General features: G+C 47.4%; 1 protein-coding gene across 1 annotated transcript in view; it reads right to left on the bottom strand.

Moving 5' to 3' along the window:
- Positions 1-11,860, bottom strand: part of MLEC (malectin) — a 42,423-nt gene extending 30,563 nt beyond the window's left edge. Inside the window, exon 1 of the mRNA XM_070762277.1 lies at positions 11,495-11,860. Within this exon, the coding sequence (XP_070618378.1) occupies positions 11,495-11,714 (220 nt within the window). The 5' untranslated portion in view covers positions 11,715-11,860. The remainder of the gene's footprint in view (positions 1-11,494) is intronic.
- Between the last annotated feature and the right edge of the window lie 7,591 nt (positions 11,861-19,451).

The following is a 19,451-nucleotide window of genomic DNA, read 5'->3' as shown; positions in this document are numbered from 1 at the left end:
GGAATCTGCGGTGAATCCTCTTTTGAGCATTTGTTCAATCCGCTTGTCCTCTGGGCGGAGGACTTCCTCTGCTTCGCCTGGCACAGCAGCCGCCGAGTGAATGATCTTGACAGGTTCATCCGGTTTGGGAAAAGATAGGAGCTCCTCATAGGAAGAGGAAAGTTTGTACAATTTTCTGTCCTTAGTTGAGGGATTAAGCCCAGAAGCTGGGAAGTCCCACTGCTTAAGTAAGGCATCTTTAAACAATTTAGGCATAGGTATTACCTCATTATCCTCCTGTTCCTCTGTGAAGTAAGGTAAATTCTCCTCCGGGGGATCAGTGGATGAGGAGGCCTGTTTCTCCTGGGCCGCCAATCCCGTAGAAATTCTAGCTTTGAGGAGGAGAGATTTGAACAATTGAGAGGGAAAAATAGTAATTGGAGAAGGAACCTTTATTTGGGATTCCTCATCATCTGAGAGGCCTTGAAAAGGATCCTCATCCTCCTCCATGTCCTCATATTCGTCCTGAGAAGAGTCTGAATCATCCTGAATAGGAGCTCTAACCGCTGGGGAAGAACCCAAAGGGCGGGAGGGACGAAGAGGAGGAGGAGGTAAGGGGAGCTCATTGATGGTAGAGAATTTAGCATCAATGGCCTTGGACAACACAGAAAAAATAGATTGGAATTCAGGAGGTAAATTGGAAATATCAGCAGGAATGGCAGAAGAATCCCTGAAGGCCTGGGAGGGTCCTGGCTGGGGAGAATCTTCAATAATATCTGGTTCCTCTGGACCTATTCCCCATAGGTTAGGTTGGGGTCTGTCTAGGTTTGGCTCATCCAGAGATAACACAGGGACCCCAGAAGGAGGCAGACTAGAAGCCTCTGGGGGGTCTTGACTACTAAGTACTTGGGCCTGTACTTTCAAACGCTTTGCTGATTTGTCATGGATTCTTTGTAGGGCTAGGTCCCTTCTCTTCTCAGCCCTGGTGACCTTGGTCGAGGGGCGGGCCCCTGAAGAAGAGGAGGTCGAGGCCTGGGGGATACTGGTAATCTCATCGCCTGTAGGCCTGGCCTCTCTGGGACCTTTAGTTGTGCCTCTCTTGGGAAAAGTAGCCATAGTCTGAACAATTTACAGAAGACCAGGCTGAGCCAAATCACAGAATAATTAGGGAGAAGATTTCAAAGCCTTCCCAAGAGGAATGGATCCTGCTCCGAGGCCTCGGAGCTGCTGAGACTTGAGGGCAATCTGGGCAAACCCAGAGTTCGTGTCCCCAAATACAGCGTGGCCGGCCTCCCTAAACTTAAATTAAAGTAAACCAAGGCACTCTGGTTGGAGGCTTAGCCAGTGGAGAATTAAGCCTGAGCGTCCCAAAGCCCACTCCGGGATCCACGCGGTGGACTGAGGCCTACGCGGCTGGCAGGAGGCCAACACGAGAGGCCTAAATTTAAAAAGGGCGCGAAGGCCTTCGCGCCGAAAAAATCGCTCCGTAGTAGAAATGTTAAAGGGGAAGCGATCGACTAAGTCCAGGAGACTAAAACAAGCGTCTCACTCCGCAGGAGGTATTTTTTAGCCCTTTAACAGTAATACAATAATACAATAATGGATCAATACTTGCACCCAGACCTCCAGGCCAAAAGGATTAAAAGAATCCACAAGCGGCAGCGGGGATCGTAAACGGCAAAACAGCCGGGGGAAAACGAAACCGCAACTTCTCCCAAAGAAAAAAAAAAGCCGAGCCGCAAACGGCTGGCGCTATTAGTGCAAGTAATTAAATAAAGACAATAAATCTTACTACTTTTTGAAGGAAAAGATCGAAGGGAAGATGTTAGAATGTTGAACGAGCTATCACAATACAACCGCAGGATATGCGAACTGAGCGAATTCTGGGGAAGGGGCGGATCCGGCAAGCTTTTTTAACACTAGGCTCAGTTCCACCGGATTGGACATGAGCAACCCATGTGACTGCTGGACCCGCTCCTTCAGTACGGAGAAACCAGAAAGTCCAGCTGCCTTTGAAAAAGCACCTTTGGGACAACTGTGACTGGAAGACTGAGAATCTCCACTGGACATTAGGGACCACCAGGGGAGGGAGGGGAGGCACTGGATGGGGGAAGTCAACAGGAAAATTTTAGCTCGCAAACTTTAATTCTGGCTTTGCTATATTGTAATCCACTTGGCTTTTAGTAAACTTATACAGTGGTACCTCTACCTACAAATGCCGCTACTTACAAACTTTTCTAGATAAGAACCGGGTGTTCAAGATTTTTTTGCCTCTTCTCAAGAGCCATTTTCCACTTACAAACCCAAGTCTCCAAAACTGTAACCGGAAAAGGCGGAGAAAAGCCTCCGTGGGGCCTCTCTAGGAATCTCCTGAGAGGAAACAGGGCCGGAAAAGGCGGAGAAAAGCCTCCGTGGGGCCTCTCTAGGAATCTCCTGGGAGGAAACAGGGCCTCCACCCTCCCTGTGGTTTCCTCAGTCGCAAGCATTATTTGCTTTTACATTGATTTCTATGGCAAAAATTGCTTCTTCTTACAAACTTTTCTACTTAAGAACCTGGTCATGGAATGAATTAAGTTTGTAAGTAGAGGTACCACTGTACCTTTCACTATAAATGGAGTCAAGGGTCTTTCTTAGCTAAAGGGCCAAGCTGGGGCAGGTCTGACAGCCACTATGTATGGGAAAACCTGCTCCAATTTACCTGCAGAACCCAGATACGCTCGTTTAGGGCAACATGTGCTGCCCACATTTTGGTAGTCATTCAGATTCAGGGGGAAAAAACCTCACTCCCAGGCACTAAGAAGAGAAGTTATTCAGGACTGAAGTCAGAGCACTCCTGCCCTGCTTCTAGTTTCATTTATCAAACACAAGCAACACAATCCCAGACAGCAATGAAGGTGCAAATGGCTGATGAGCATCTGTATTTTAAGTATGGCCACAGGACTTTCATGTGATAACAATACCAGTTGATAACAGAGCATTTCCAATTAACCATGAAGCTAATCTCTCTTTTGATCAACAAAGCCACTCTTCCTTCTCACACACAGGTCTCTTCAAAAACAATGCAGCTTTTATGAGACGTGTGGGTATGTTCATCCAAAAGCAACAGCAGGTTTATGTTTATATTTAAGCATCAATTATTAGAAGATTGACAGCTTTAGCACTCATCATTGAAGGTCCACTCACTCACGTGCAACCTTCTCTAATCAAGAATTGCAAAACTGGATCTGAAGAATAGAGAAGTAGCAGTTAAGCTTAAGAACCACCTGGCCCTTTCTTGAGCCAAGAATTCTCAATAATGCAGCACATGACAGACTAAAGCAAAGTGCATTCCCAGCTTAAAGTTCCCAGGAGGAGAAATGATTATTCTATCATTTGGCGGATTAAGCGCTCGGATCCTCCTATGAACTTGAGGGTCCCAGGTCTGCCTGGCTTTTGCAACTAGAGGAATTGCAGATTCTCAGCACATTTGCCAAGGCTCAAAAAAATCTGCCTAGAAACTTTTGCAAAGAAATGTCTCTGGGACTATCTGAAAGCAGAGAATCCTCTAACAAAGATATCTTCAAACTTGACAACTTTAAGACTTGTGGACTTCTACTTTCTTCAGCCAGCAAAGTTTAAGACTTGAAGTCCACAGGTCTTAAAGTTGCCAGTTGCTCTAAAGTGCAGTTCTCTACCGATAACGCAGAAAGACTTCCAAAAAAGGATGAAATCCAATGGAGGAAGAAGCTGATATAAGGGTCGTTCTTTGTCAAGTAGACCGGGTGAAATTGCAGCCTTATTTGAAAAGAAACCATCATAAAAACAACCTTTCTAATGAAATAAAAATGAAGATGATTGAAGGTGAGAAAACAGAGAGCGATAGAAAAAAACTTGTTCTTTCTAATGAAGATGATTGAAGGTGATCAAACAGAGCTCTCCGTTTTCTCACCTTCAATCATCGTCATTTTTATTTCATTAGAAAGAGCACTTTTTTTCTATCATATATGTTGGTTTTGTGATGGTTTCTTTTCAAATAAGACTGCAAAAAAACCACCTGGTCCACTTGACAAAGAATGACCCATAAACAATTACCAAGTAATGAAGGCTACCTGCCTGGTTGAAGGTGACCTCTTCATCCTGTAGCTTACAGCCAAACCACTAAAACAGTTCATAGCGCCATAAAGATTCAATAACTTTTGTTGATTGTTTGGATTTGAATTATAGCGTTCAAGGTAAGACCCTACACTTACTTTTAAAACAAGGGAAGGAAGGGATGACATATTCGACAGTGCACAGAGTGTAGGGCATGGGAGGAAGCTGTCCCCCTCCCCTCCTCTGACATGCTCAACCCCCCCTCAAATTCTGTGTCCAATTCTCCCCCCCCCCCCAATCCAAGCAGAATGTTGACAAACTGCAGTATGCCCAGAGGAGGGCTATCAATGTGGGGAAGGCCCCGGAAACCACAACTGGCAAAGACTGGATTAAGGAAGGAAGGGGGAATGTTTAGCGTGTAGCGCAGAGGCTGTGGAGAGCTGTGCTAGCGCTCTTCAGAGGTCTAAGACCAGAAGCCACAGACCCAAACTGCAAGGACACAGACTTGGGTTAGATAAAAGAGGCAGGAGAGGAAGAAGCCACCTCATGAAATGGTGTGCTCCTTTCCAAATCGAGGCTGCATTGATTCTGTCCCAAATGTGGTTGCAGCAGATCCTACACCATGCAGGATTTAAACTAGAGACCCATTCTAATTCTGTGATTTTGGGGAGGAAGTTAGAAAAAAAAGGATGCACAATGGAAAGAATTAACATAGAAAACACAACCTTGTGTTCAGAACACAAGATAATTTATTCTAGGAAAAATGAACATATGAAATATTAATAGAATAGAATAGAATTCTTTCTTGGCCAGGTGTGATTGGACACACAGAGAATTTGTCTTTGGTGCAGATGCTCTCAGTGTACGCAAAAGAAAATATAGATTTGTCAAGAATCATGAGGTACAGCACTTAATGATTGTCATAGGAGTCAAATAAGCAATAAGGAAACAATCAATATTAATAAAAATCTTAAGGATACAAGCAACAAGTTGCAGCCATACAGTCATAATTGGGAGCAAATGGGTGATAGGAATGAGAAAAAAACTAGTAGAAATAGTAGTGCAGACTTAGTGAATAGTTTGACAGTGTTGACGGGATTAATTAATTGAGGGAATTAATGTGAAACACACAGACACACACACAAAGAATGTCAACTATCCCACTCAATCATCTAGCAAAGAAAAAGTCCTGGCCATTTGTTCTTGCCAAGAGTATACTTTACTGAAGCTTACTTGTTTATAGAAAGTACTGTAATTTTCGGAGTATACGACGCACCTTTTCCCTTTCCCAAAAGCAGGTAAAAATTTAGGTGTGTCTTATAGATCGAATACAGGCATTTTTGGCTTCCTGAACCCTCTGTGCATTGCGTTTTCACCATCCCCGGCCTCCCAGAAGCACTCTGCAGTGCTCCACATGGCCCGTTATTGGTGAAAATGGGCCATGCGGAATGCTGCAGGGTGCTTTGGGAGGGGAGGGGGCTGGGAGGGTGAAAATGCAACAAGCAGGAGGCTTGAGAGCCCAAAAATGGGCCTGCAGAGCATTGTAGAGTGCTTCTGGGGGTCGAAGAGGGCAAAAATGAAACACGTGGAGGCCAAATTTAGGCCTCCTGTAAATTTAGGTGTTTCTCCTGCAAAATTTCCTCCTGTAAATTTGGGTGCTTCTTATAGCATGAAAAATAAGTGAAGCTGAAGCTGAGATTTTCCTGTGCAAACAATACAAAGTAAATATCCCCCCCACCCCATTCCCCAGTTATCTGCCAATGTCCAATCAGGTGCCTGTATATTGTTCAAGAAACAGGATCTCGGTTCCCAGCTTTGCATATAGATAGTTGACCTTGGCTGGCTGAAGTCTCAGCTGGGCTTCCACCTCCCACCCACCCACTTTTTCCTTCCTTGCAGCCCAATCATTCCCACAGCTAGAAACCCAGAAAACTCCCTGGACTTCCAAACCTTAAGGCTGAACTGAGGAGGAGAGTGCCAGGTAGACCAAAGGTCAGCTGGGGAAAAGTTGCTTTCACCTGGGAAAAGGCACCTGGGATATCTCCATGGGCTGTCCAGCATACAACTGGATCTTCTCCTACTTACACCCTCTCTTTGCAAAAGCCAAACTCTTTGAGGGTTTGATTGAGAAAAGACAGACTGCAGGCACAGCAGTCCAAACCCCCCGCATCCACAAGAAAGCAGAATATTGCAGCAAGCTTAAGCCTGAAATACTTTTTTATAGATTTGTGGCAAAGTTCAGATTTTGCAAGCCAACCTTTCCCAACATGGTAATATTCCAAAGTGTTGATACCTTAGATGACTGCTAACATGGAGAAGACAATCTAAATACTTGTGCAGGAGCACAAAACAAAATAATCTTTTGTTTTGTCATCAAAGGGCAATTTGGAAATCTGATGGCAACACAGAAAACGGGTGAAACGGAGGCTTGTTTTAATATATCTCACATATTGATTTTGAATGAAAGAAATATCAGGAATTTGCTTACTGTAAGTCCAATAGCTCAGTTAACATGGTCAGAAAATGCTTGCAGCATGATCACAGGGGCAAAATCAGAGAATCAAAATGTTAAAGGAGCCTAAGACCATCAAATCCAACTTCCTATCCAGGATAGGAATCTAAATTAATACATCTCAAAAGACTTGAGAAAGGAAGCCCACCATCGAGTAGCAATGAAAACAAGCCTGCAGAGACTTAGGGCTAGAAAGACTTAGGGCTGGAAAAACATTCTTCGGAGCTATTGGTGCAGCCTGCAAGTTGGTAAGATTGTTAGTGCCTCATTAGGACGGAAAAAAAAGCTTCAAAAAAGCTACATTCAGAGTATAAGATGCACCCAAATTTTCAACATCTTTTAGGGGGAAAAGGTATGTCTCCTACTCCAAAAATATGGTATTTGTCACTGAATTATTTGTAAAAATATTAAACGCAGGATACCAACCAACCAACCAATAAGATATTATTGCAGGTATTTGAAGAGAGCTCCACCTTCAATCTTCCCTTCTGAAAGTTAATCCTCCAAATTCCTTCAATCTCTCATCATGGGAACTGCTTGTTTATTTTCAGACTATTTCTCTAAGGCAGTGTTTCCCAATCTTGAGAACTTGGAAGATATTTGGACTTCAACTCCCAGAAATCCCCAGCCAGCATTCGCTGGCTGGGGAATTCTGGGAGTTGAAATCCAAATATCTTCAAGTTTCCAAGGTTGGGCAACATTGCTCTAAGGCAGCGTTTCCCAACCGGTGTGCCGCAGCACGCCAGGTGTGCCGCCAAGCTCCAGCTGGGCGGGGCGCTGCCGGTACTTCCGTCCTGGGGCTCCCGCTCGCAGCTGTCCCCCGGCTCCTGCTCGATGCCGCGGTTTTCGGCACTCTCCTGCTGGGCCCCAAAGAAGGAAGGCAGGAAGAAGGAGAGCTCCATTCTTCGCGCCTTTTTCCCGCCTTCCTTCTTTGGGGCCCAGCAGGAGCGCCGAAAACCGCGGCATCGAGCAGGAGCCGGTTGACAGCTGCGAGCGGGAGCCCCAGGACGGAAGTACCGGCAGCGCCCCACCCAGCTGGAGCTTCTCTGGCATCAACGGCAAGTGTCCTTTGTGGCCCGGCGGGAGGGCACTGGCGATGGGGGCGGGGGGGTCGCAGCGGCCGCAGGCAGTCGCGGCGAGATGGCGGCGGCGAGAGGGAGCGCTCTCTCTCTCTCTCAGCTGACTGCAAGCGGGAGCCCTGACGGTGGCGGTTGGACGTGCTGCTGGACGTCATACATGCTGGCGCTGCGGGCCTGGCATATACGGTGTCCAGCAGCACGTCCAGCTGCCGCCGTCAGGGCTCCCGCTTGCAGTCAGCTGAGACAGAGAGAGACAGAGAGACATATAAGAGAGGCAGAGAGAGAGAGAAAGAGAGACATAGCAAGAGAGGCAGAGAAAGAGAGAGAGACATAGCAAGAGAGGCAGAGAGAGAGAAAAAGAAAGAGAGACATAGCAAGAGAAAAAGAGAGACTTAGCAAGAGAGGCACAGAGAGAGAGAGAAAGAGAAAGAAAGAGAGACATAGCAAGAGAGAAAGAGAGAGAAAGAAAGAGTGATAGCAAGAGAGGCAAAGAGAAAGAAAGAGACATATAGCAAGACAGTGAAAGAGAGAGAGAGAGCAAGAGAGAGAGAAAAAAGCAAGAAAGAGATAGCAAGAGAGACAGAGAGAGAGAGAGAGCAAGGGAGAGAGAAAGACATAGAGAAAGGGAAGGAGGGAGAGAGAAAGAGAGCAAAAAAGAGAGGAAGAAAGAAAGAGGGATGGAGAGAGAGAAAGAAGGAAAGGAAGGAAAAGAGAGAAAGAGGGAGAAATAGAGCGAAAGGGAGGAAGAGAGAGGGTTTTTTTGTCCAAACTTTCCTTTAGCCCGCCCCCCCGCCCCCCCCCCTTTCAGTGTTCCCCAGGATTTTGAAAATATGAATAATGTGCCGCGGCTCAAAAAAGATTGGGAAACACTGCTCTAAGGTACCATGAGAGGTTTTTTCCCCCCAATATATATTTATTAAATTTTTCCATTTTTTTTAAAAAAAGTACATAATCATATTTACAGATGAATCTACATCATATATACATTCCTATCGACATTGTCTTCTAATTACTTTTAGATTTCTTAATATTTTATTTCGATGTTTCTGTTGAGTTTCTTTTTTTTGTACCATGAGAGTTTTAAATTCTGCTTTTACCTTTTAGGATGTCCAACTATCCCACTTATGTCTGTCAATTGCAAATCTGTTAAGCATTTGTCTCCTCTTTGCAAATAATTAATAAACTGTCACTTTTACAAACCACAGAGCTCAGGGCTGAAACTTCCGACAGCTCATGCCACTGAAGGAACCTTCAGCTTATGCAACCAAATCATATTCCATATCTGTAAACTCCCCTGAAAGATGACAGGCATTACTGGAGATTATGATCTGTTTTGTAAAACCACACCGTTTACTCATCAGGCCTACTTCCCCTAGCAGTGAAAGTACTTCTGGACATGTGCAAGCAGGAACTGCATCGTTGTGCCAAAGTCTGGTGTCTTTCCAATATCACCCTCTAGAATTCTGTCACAATGCTTAATGATTAACAGGCCTGCAAATGAGAATGGGGAAGGAGCCAAGAGAGTTGAGCTAAACTTAGGCAGAAAACTATTGGAACCACTGGAGCACAAAGTGATGAAACTGTCAAGCAACTTTGCAATGGCTTAACATTTTCCACTTTCCACCAGCCCAGTTTTGAGACACTAAACAACAGCACAGTGCAGAAAGGGGGAAAAAACCCACCAAGCAATGTAGAAAGAACAGGAACCAAAATCATTGCAACATTTTATAAGACAAGGAGGTAGAAAAACAGAAGTTTCTGGTTTACTCCAACCACAAACAGCTCCTTAAAGAGGCACCTGGAATTGGGGTGGTTATTTCTTTGAGAAGAAACCACAGCTATCTATCTTCATCAGAGCGACACGTATGACAGGCTGTCCCAACCCCCATCATCCGATGGGAACCAAAAGGAGAACAGGCCATATGCTCGAGTTCCTCACATTTGCAGTTTGCCATTCATACAAGGAAAGCAGATTATAATGACTTCAGAAAGTCTGGTTGGTCACTGAAGCCACAAAATCCAGCCACAATAAGCCGATATGGAGAGGGAAGGAAGAAAGAAAGAGAGAGAGGTGATAAGGAGATCTGTAGAAACCAAAAAGATGTTGGGAAATGGTGAAAGAAGAGAGAAGCCGATCAGGGAGGGAAGTTCTGAAGAAAGAGAACCGGCCACTGCAGTGAAGAGAAGCTCAGCGAGGTCAGAACGGCTGGCCTATCCCTCACCTTCCCTTCTGTATCCTAGAGAGCTGCAAAGAAGCATATTTCACTGCTTACATTTCTGCTTGCATGCAGAGGATGTATTGGAATTCACACCAAGGCAGCAGTGTCGCCAGAGATCGGGCCATGATTTCCCCAAAGCAGAAGCAGGGATAAGAAGGGCAGAATCCACAAAAAGGGGAAAAAAGGGGAGATCCCCTATGCATAGGATTTGTGGGTCAAACACACCTGGAAGCCCCAAAGCCGAAAATGGATGTTGCTGGTAATGACATTTGCATTACTCCTGGCCAACAACAGCAGGGATCTCAAAGTGCCTTGAAGTCTATGCACGTGGCCGATCAGTGCTCTCCCCCCCCTTTCACACCAGTATCTGTACAGCATCCAGAGCTCCATCTGCAGTTGGGGTGAGGGGCTAATTCCACCGCCTCTGCCCAGTATGCCTACCGAAAACCGGGCCTGAATACTGAGACGCCCTGGGAGCAGAGCCAGGTGTCCCTCTGGAGCAGCGAAAGGGGAAGAGGAGGCTTCCACGTGTACTTTCTGTGGCAGCTGTCACTGTGCCTCAAGGTGGAAGGCAGGGCCTGCATCACCCCTTTTCCCCCTAGCTTGATAGAAGGCAGGGCAGCAGGGTGAAATAGAGCCCCCCTCCCCACAATTGATAAGCAGTGCTGTCAAGCCCAGGGGACAGCTCTTTTCCTATTCCTGGGGGAGCCAACAGACACCCAGGACTTCACGGAGCCCCATCCTTCCCTCCTGCACGCCTCTGCAGTCTGACGCCAAGAGGGCAGTGTTGCAGGAGGCCCAGATAGACTGCCTCGATGCCTGGCAGCTCCATCGCAGCCCTGCAGGGGCCAATGTCACCCAACCAGCCAGCCCAGCAGCTCCCCTTGCCCTCCCCGCCAAGTGGCACCAGCCCTCCTCCCCACCTCAAGTACACAAGCCCCCCCTCCCACCTCAGTGGCACTAGCTCCCTCACCCCCACTTCAGGTGCACTAGCCCACCCATGAAGTACACAAACCTTCCACCCCCACCTCATGTGCACCAGCCCCCCTTCAAGTACACAAGCTTTCCACCCCTACCTCATGGGCACAAGCCCCCCCACCTCCAACTCAGGTGAAGCTCCCCTCCATGTGAACTACACAAGCCCCTCTACCTCAAGCACACAAGCCCACCTCAAGTACACGTGCCCCTCCACCTTAGGTGAAGCCCCCCCCACCTCAGGTGCACAACCCCCACCCCAAGTATACAAGCCCCCCATCCTCACCTCAGGTGAAGCTCCCCCAACTTCAGGTGCACAATTCCCCCCACCTCCACCTGGAGTACACGAGCCCCCCTCCCACCTCGGGTGCACAGCCCCCCACCTAAACCTCAGGTGAAGCCTCCCACCTCGGGTGCACAAGACCCCCCTTCAAGTAGACCCCCCCAAACTATACAAGCCCCTCCACCTCAGGCACACGAGTCCCCCCACCTCCACCTCAGGTGAAGCCCCCCCCAACTCAGGTTCACAAGCCCCTCCTTCAAGTATACCCCCCCTCCACCTCAGGTGCATAACCCCCACCCCCACCTCAAGTACACGAGCCCCGCCACCTCCACCTCAGCTACCCAGTGGAGGCTCTCCGGCGGGGCGGCGAGCTCACCTCGTCCCACCCGACCCTCGAGGGGGTCCTTCCGGAAGTGGATACCGTGGACGTCCACATGGGCCTCCCCGCCCGCGTTGACGGCCCAGACCACCTTCTCGGCCAGGCTGGGCCCGGCCACGCTGCCAGGCAGCGGCTCTAGCCCCAGCAGCACCAACAGCAGGGCCGCGGCCAAGAACGAGGCGAGGCGGAGCAGCGGGCCCCCGGCCACGGCCACCATCTCCGGCTCCTTCAGCGCTGCCGTCGCCTCAGGTCGGCAACGGCTCCGCCCCGCCGCCGCCGCCACCGTTGCCGCGGCTGCCCCTCTCGCACATGCCTCCCGCCGCCTCAGCCGCAAGGGGGCATCCCACCGTGCTGGCCGTGCCGGCTAACCTGACGCCAGCCAATCGCCGCTCGGTTTCGCGGGGTCGCGCCGTCTGGTTGGCTGCTGGAATCCCGCTATTTGCATATCGGCACGGCTGCCGGCCCATAGGTGCGCGGCAAAGGGATGGCAGCAAGGTACATTGAGAGCGCAAGCTGACGAAGCCGATTGGGGGGACTCTTTCGCCTATTGGCGACGCTTCCCGCCTTTCTGGGGGCGGAGCGTAGCCGTGGACCGTTCCACGGCGACCTGAAGGGGGTGCGAGTATTCGCTTCTCCTTGGCCAGCCTCTACTCGCCGCGGCTTATTACCAGAGAGAGAGAAGAAACGGAGGAGATGAGATGTCTATGTTTTCCCTGCCAAACGTTTCCCTGCATTCCCCTCCCGGGTCATCCCCCGATTTAGTGGTAGAGCCCAAAGTAGGCTGTCCAATTAGAAAGCTACAGCGCGGCTCCCAAGCGCGGTGGATTGTGGAGTCGTGCTGGCAGGAAACCGGAAGTTGATGCCCGGGTGCTCAGAGGCCTGCGGTTGTCATGGCAGCTCACGCCTGTCCTCGAGTAGCGGTTCCCTTGTGGGAACGGCGCTCCTGAGAGAACCCGCATTAACGTGGCATGCAAGGGAAGCATCTTATTGCTTCCCGTGACGAGGTAGCGGCTGTTCAGCCCATAGGCTGGTTTATTCGCAAGCATTGCCATTAAATCTTTAAAAGCCATGCTTATTTAAAATAAGTATAATCGATGTGCAAAGCAATGTTCTTTTCCAACTTAGCAACTCTAGAATGTGAGAAAGTCGACGTTTTAGTATTGGGCTATTGTTCATTGTGTGTCTGCACTTTACTTAGAAATAAGAGAGTAATAAATAGAATAGAATAGAATTTTATTGGCCAAGTATGATTGGAAACAAGGAATTTGTCTTGGTGCATATGCTCTCAGGGTACGTAAAAGAAAAAGATACATTGTCAGGAATCATGTGGTACAACACTTAATGATTGTCATAGGGGTCAAATAAGCAATGAAGAATCACTGTTGCTGCTTTCCTTTGTGCATGTGCAGAGTGCATTTGAGTGCAGGCCCTTGACTCCCTGCTTTCTCCGCATCTGGACTGCAGAGACTAGAGCAACAGCCCGGGGATCCTGGGAGAATCCAGCGCTGGCGCTTGAAAAGACCATCTATTCTGGCTCAATGGGAATCCAAACTGAAGCGTCCTTGACGGAATGGAGTCCTTGGCTTAGGGGTCAAACTGCTGTTGTTTGATGGAACAATTCCTTTTTCTAAAGGTTCAAAAACCAGACTCCCTGATTTTGCCCTTTCAACCAGGGTCCTGCGCAGCATCCTTCAAGTCTTTGAAGAAGGCTGTGCTCAGAACTTGAAAGAGGTTTTGGCAAAGAAAGATAACATTTTAGATTGATTTATTTATTTATTTATTTATTTATTTATTTATTTATTTCAACAACAACAACAAAATCAAAAAAATTAATTTCAACAAATGTCAAATCAGGCTGCACCATAACAAAATTGACAAAAGCGAAGGTTGTTTGATTGCATTCTAAATGGGAACACACACTTATGGACATATTTTCCCATGAAAGCGAGGAGAAGGTGATCACCAAATACTGTACTTTCTAATGGTTGATTCCTGCTTCAGGATAGAGCTTGGAATACAAGGCTATTTTTCCAGCTGGACATGTATTACTTGCAGTGAAGGGCAATTGAAGGTAAGGAAATAGCAAATGGGATGCCATAGAGCAGTGAGGGCGAACCTAAGGCACAGGTGCCACAGGTGGCATGTGGACCCATATCTGCGGGCATTCGAGGCTTTGTCCTATGTCAACACCAGCACTCATATGCACACTGGCCAGCTGATCTTCGGCTTTCTGGAGGTTCAGGGGAGAGACCATTTTCACTCATTAGGCTGTTTTCCCACCCTCCCCAATTTTCAGGAAAGTCTCCAGAGCCTGGGGATGGAGAAAAACAACCTAACAGGTCAACCGGAAATTCGGAAACCCGGGGGCAATTCCATCTCTCCGCCCATTACCCTGGGGGGGGGGATTATTGACCCCTTCAGAGAGGGTCTGCAACTTGGGCGTCGTCCTCGATCCACAGCTAACATTGGAACATCATCTTTTGGCTGTGGTGAGGAGGGCATTTGCCCAGGTTCGCCTGGTACACCAGTTGCGGCCCTATTTGGACAGGGAGTCATTGCTCACAGTCGCTTATGCCCTCATCACCTCGAGGTTCGACTACTGTAACGCTCTCTACATGGGGTTACCTTTGAAAAGTGTTCGGAAACTTCAGATCGTGCAGAATGCAGTTGCAAGAGCAATCATGGGCTTCCCTAGGTATGCCCATGTCACACCAACACTCCACAGTCTGCATTGGTTGCCGATCAGTTTCCGGTCACAATTCAAAGTGTTGGTTATGACCTATAAAGCCCTTCATGGCATCGGACCAGAATATCTCCAGGACCGCCTTCTGCCGCACGAATCCCAGCGACCAGTTAGGTCCCACAGAGTTGGCCTTCTCCGAGTCTCGTCGACTAAACAATGTTGTTTGACAGGACCCAGGGGAAGAGCCTTCTCTTTGGCGGCCCCGACCCTCTGGAAACAGCTCCCCTCAGAGATTAGGATTGCCCCCACCCTCCTTCCCTTTCACAAACTTCTTAAAACCCACCTCTGCCATCAGGCATGGCGGAAATGAGACATCTCCCCCTGGCCTATATAATTTATGCATGGTATGTTGTGTGTATGTCTTGCTTTTTTAAATAAGGGACTTTTAGAGATTTTTTAATATTACATTTGTGATACATTGTTTTTATTATTGTGAGCCACCCCCAGTCTGTGGAGAGGGGCGGCATACAAATCTAATTAATTGACATCCCCAACTGTCATAACTGACATCCCCAACTGTCATAACGTTCACTCCCAATTGTCATAACTGACACCCCCAACTATCATAACGGTCAACCCCAATTGTCATAACTGACACCACCAACTGTCATAATGGACACCTCCAACTGTCATAACGGACACCCCCAACTTTCATCCCCAACTGTCATAACTGACACCCCCAACTGTCATAACGGTCACCCCCAACTGTCATAACGGTCACCCCCAACTGTCAAAACTGACATCCCCAACTGTCATAACGGTCACCCCCAACTGTCATAACTGACACCCCCAACTGTCATAACTGACACCCCCAACTGTCATAACTGACACCCCCAACTGTCATAACTGACACCCCCAACTGTCATAACTGACATCCCCAACTGTCATAACTGATATCCCCAACTGTCATAACTGACACCCCCAACTGTCATAACTGACATCCCCAACTGTCATAATAGAAACATAGAAACATAGAAGTCTGACGGCAGAAAAAGACCTCATGGTCCATCTAGTCTGCCCTTATACTATTTTCTGTATTTTATCTTAGGATGGATATATGTTTATCCCAGGCATGTTTAAATTCAGTTACTGTGGATTTATCTACCACGTCTGCTGGAAGTTTGTCATAATAGAAACATAGAAACATAGAAGTCTGACGGCAGAAAAAGACCTCATGGTCCATCTAGTCTGCCCTTATACTATTTTCTGTATTTTATCTTAGGATGGATATATGTTTATCCCAGGCATGTTTAAATTCAGTTACTGTGGATTTATCTACCAAGTCTGCTGGAAGTTTGTCATAATAGAAACATAGAAACAAAGAAGTCTGACGGCAGAAAAAGACCTCATGGTCCATCTAGTCTGCCCTTATACTATTTTCTGTATTTTATCTTAGGATGGATATATGTTTATCCCAGGCATGTTTAAATTCAGTTACTGTGGATTTATCTACCACGTCTGCTGGAAGTATGTCATAATAGAAACATAGAAACATAGAAGTCTGACGGCAGAAAAAGACCTCATGGTCCATCTAGTCTGCCCTTATACTATTTTCTGTATTTTATCTTAGGATGCATATATGTTTATCCCAGGCATGTTTAAATTCAGTTACTGTGGATTTATCTACCACGTCTGCTGGAAGACAGTTGGGTCACCCCCAACTGTCATAACTGACATCCCCAACTGTCATAACTGACACCCCCAACTGTCATAACTGACATCCCCAACTGTCATAACTGACACCCCCAACTGTCATAACTGACACCCCCAACTGTCATAACGGCCACCCCAACTGTCATAACTGACGCCCCCAACTGTCATAAGGGACACCCCCAACTGTCATAACTGACACCCCCAACTGTCATAACTGACACCCCCAACTGTCATAACTGACATCCCCAACTGTCATAACTGACATCCCCAACTGTCATAACTGACAGCCCCAACTGTCATAACTGACACCCCCAACTGTCATAACTGACATCCCCAACTGTCATAACTGACATCCCCAACTGTCATAACTGACACCCCCAACTGTCATAACTGACATTCCCAACTGTCATAACTGACAGACTCAACTGTCATAACTGACACTCCCAACTATCATAACTGACACCCCCAACTGTCATAACGCCCCCCCAACTGTCATAACTGACATCCCCAACTGTCATAACTGACACCCCCAACTGTCATAAATGACACCCCAACTGTCATAACTGACATTCCCAACTGTCATAACTGACACCCCCAACTGTCATAACTGACATCCCCAACTGTCATAAATGACATCCCCAACTGTCATAACGGTCACCCCCAACTGTCACAACTGACACCCCCAACTGTCAAAACTGACATCCCCAACTGTCATATCGGTCACCCCCAAATGTCATAATTGACATCCCCAACTGTCACATCCCCAACTGTCATAACTGACACCCCCAACTGTCATAACTGACACCCCCAACTGTCATAAAGGTCACCCCCAATTGTCATGACGGTCACCCCCAAATGTCATAACTGACAACCCCAACTGTCATAACGGACACCCCCAACTGTCATAACTGACATCCCCAACTTTCATAACGGTCACACCCAACTGTCATAACTGACACCCCCAACTGTCATAAATGACACCCCCAACTGTCATAACTGACATTCCCAACTGTCATAACGGACACCCCCAACTGTCATAACTGACATCCCCAACTTTCATAACGGTCACCCCCAACTGTCATAACGGTCACCCCCAATTGTCATAACTGACATCCCCAACTGTCATAACTGACACCCCCAACTGTCATAAATGACACCCCCAACTGTCATAACTGACATTCCCAACTGTCATAACTGACAAACTCAACTGTCATAACTGACACTCCCAACTGTCATAACTGACACCCCCAACTGTCATAACGGTCACCCCCAATTGTCATAACTGACATCCCCAACTGTCATAACTGACACCCCCAACTGTCATAAATGACACCCCCAACTGTCATAACTGACATTCCCAACTGTCATAACTGACACCCCCAACTGTCATAACTGACATCCCCAACTGTCATAAATGACATCCCCAACTGTCATAACGGTCACCCCCAACTTTCATAACTGACACCCCCAACTGTCATAACTGACATCCCCAACTGTCATATCGGTCACCCCCAAATGTCATAATTGACATCCCCAACTGTCACATCCCCAACTGTCATAACTGACACCCCCAACTGTCATAACTGACACCCCCAACTGTCATAAAGGTCACCCCCAACTGTCATAACGGTCACCCCCAAATGTCATAACTGACAACCCCAACTGTCATAACGGACACCCCCAACTGTCATAACTGACATCCCCAACTTTCATAACGGTCACCCCCAACTGTCATAACTGACACCCCCAACTGTCATAAATGACACCCCCAACTGTCATAACTGACATTCCCAACTGTCATAACTGACAAACCCAACTGTCATAACTGACACTCCCAACTGTCATAACGTTCACTCCCAATTGTCATAACTGACACCCCCAACTGTCATAACGGACACCTCCAACTGTCATAACGGACACCCCCAACTTTCATCCCCAACTGTCATAACTGACACCCCCAACTGTCATAACGGTCACCCCCAACTGTCATAACGGTCACCCCCAACTGTCATAACTGACATCCCCAACTGTCATAACGGTCACCCCCAACTGTCATAACTGACACCCCCAACTGTCATAACTGACACCCCCAACTGTCATAACTGACACCCCCAACTGTCATAACTGACACCCCCAACTGTCATAACTGACATCCCCAACTGTCATAACTGATATCCCCAACTGTCATAACTGACACCCCCAACTGTCATAACTGACATCCCCCACTGTCATAATAGAAACATAGAAACATAGAAGTCTGATGGCAGAAAAAGACCTCATGGTCCATCTAGTCTGCCCTTATACTATTTTCTGTATTTTATCTTAGGATGGATATATGTTTATCCCAGGCATGTTTAAATTCAGTTACTGTGGATTTATCTACCACGTCTGCTGGAAGTTTGTCATAATAGAAACATAGAAACATAGAAACATAGAAGTCTGACGGCAGAAAAAGACCTCATGGTCCATCTAGTCTGTCCTTATACTATTTTCTGTATTTTATCTTAGGATGGATATATGTTTATCCCAGGCATGTTTAAATTCAGTTACTGTGGATTTATCTACCATGTCTGCTGGAAGACAGTTGGGTCACCCCCAACTGTCATAACTGACATCCCCAACTGTCATAACTGATATCCCCAACTGTCATAACTGACATCCCCAACTGTCATAAATGACACCCCCAACTGTCATAACTGACATTCCCAACTGTCATAACTGACAAACCCAACTGTCATAACTGACACTTCCAACTGTCATAACAGACACCCCCAACTGTCATAACGGTCACTGCCAACTGTCATAACTGACACCCCCAACTGTCGTAACTGACATCCCCAATTGTCCTAATAGTTACCCCCAACTGTCATAACGGTGACTTCCAAGTGTCATAACGGACACCCCCAACTGTCATAACTGACATCCCCAATTGTCATAACGGTCACCCCCAACTGTCATAATTGACACCCCAACTGTCATAACGGACACCCCCAACTGTCATAACGGACAACCCCAACTGTCATAACGGTCACTTCCAACTGTCATAACAGACACCCCCAACTGTCGTAACAGACACCCCGAACTGTGATAACGGTCACCCCCAATTGTCATAACTGACACCCCCAAATGTCATAACTGACACCCCCAAATGTCACAACTGACACCCCCAACTGTCACAACTTACACCCCCAACTGTCACAACTGACACCCCCAACTGTCATAACTGACACCCCCAACTGTCATAACTGACACCCCCAACTGTCATAACGGTCACTCCCAACTGTCATAACGGACAACCCCAACTGTCATAATGGTCACCCCCAACTGTCATAACGGTCACTTCCAACTGTCATAACTGACACCCCCAACTGTCATAACTGACACCCCCAACTGTCATAACTGACACCCCGAACTGTCATAACTGACACCCCCAACTGTCATAACGGTCACCCCCGACTGTCATAACGGTCACTTCCAACTGTCATAACTGACACCCCCAACTGTCATAACGGACACCCCCGACTGTCATAACGGTCACTTTCTACTGTCATAACTGAC

The sequence above is a fragment of the Erythrolamprus reginae genome, chromosome 10 (genome assembly GCF_031021105.1).
Source record: "Erythrolamprus reginae isolate rEryReg1 chromosome 10, rEryReg1.hap1, whole genome shotgun sequence".
In the NCBI taxonomy this organism is placed as follows: domain Eukaryota; kingdom Metazoa; phylum Chordata; class Lepidosauria; order Squamata; family Dipsadidae; genus Erythrolamprus; species Erythrolamprus reginae.
This window is presented reverse-complemented; position numbering and strand designations above follow the sequence as displayed.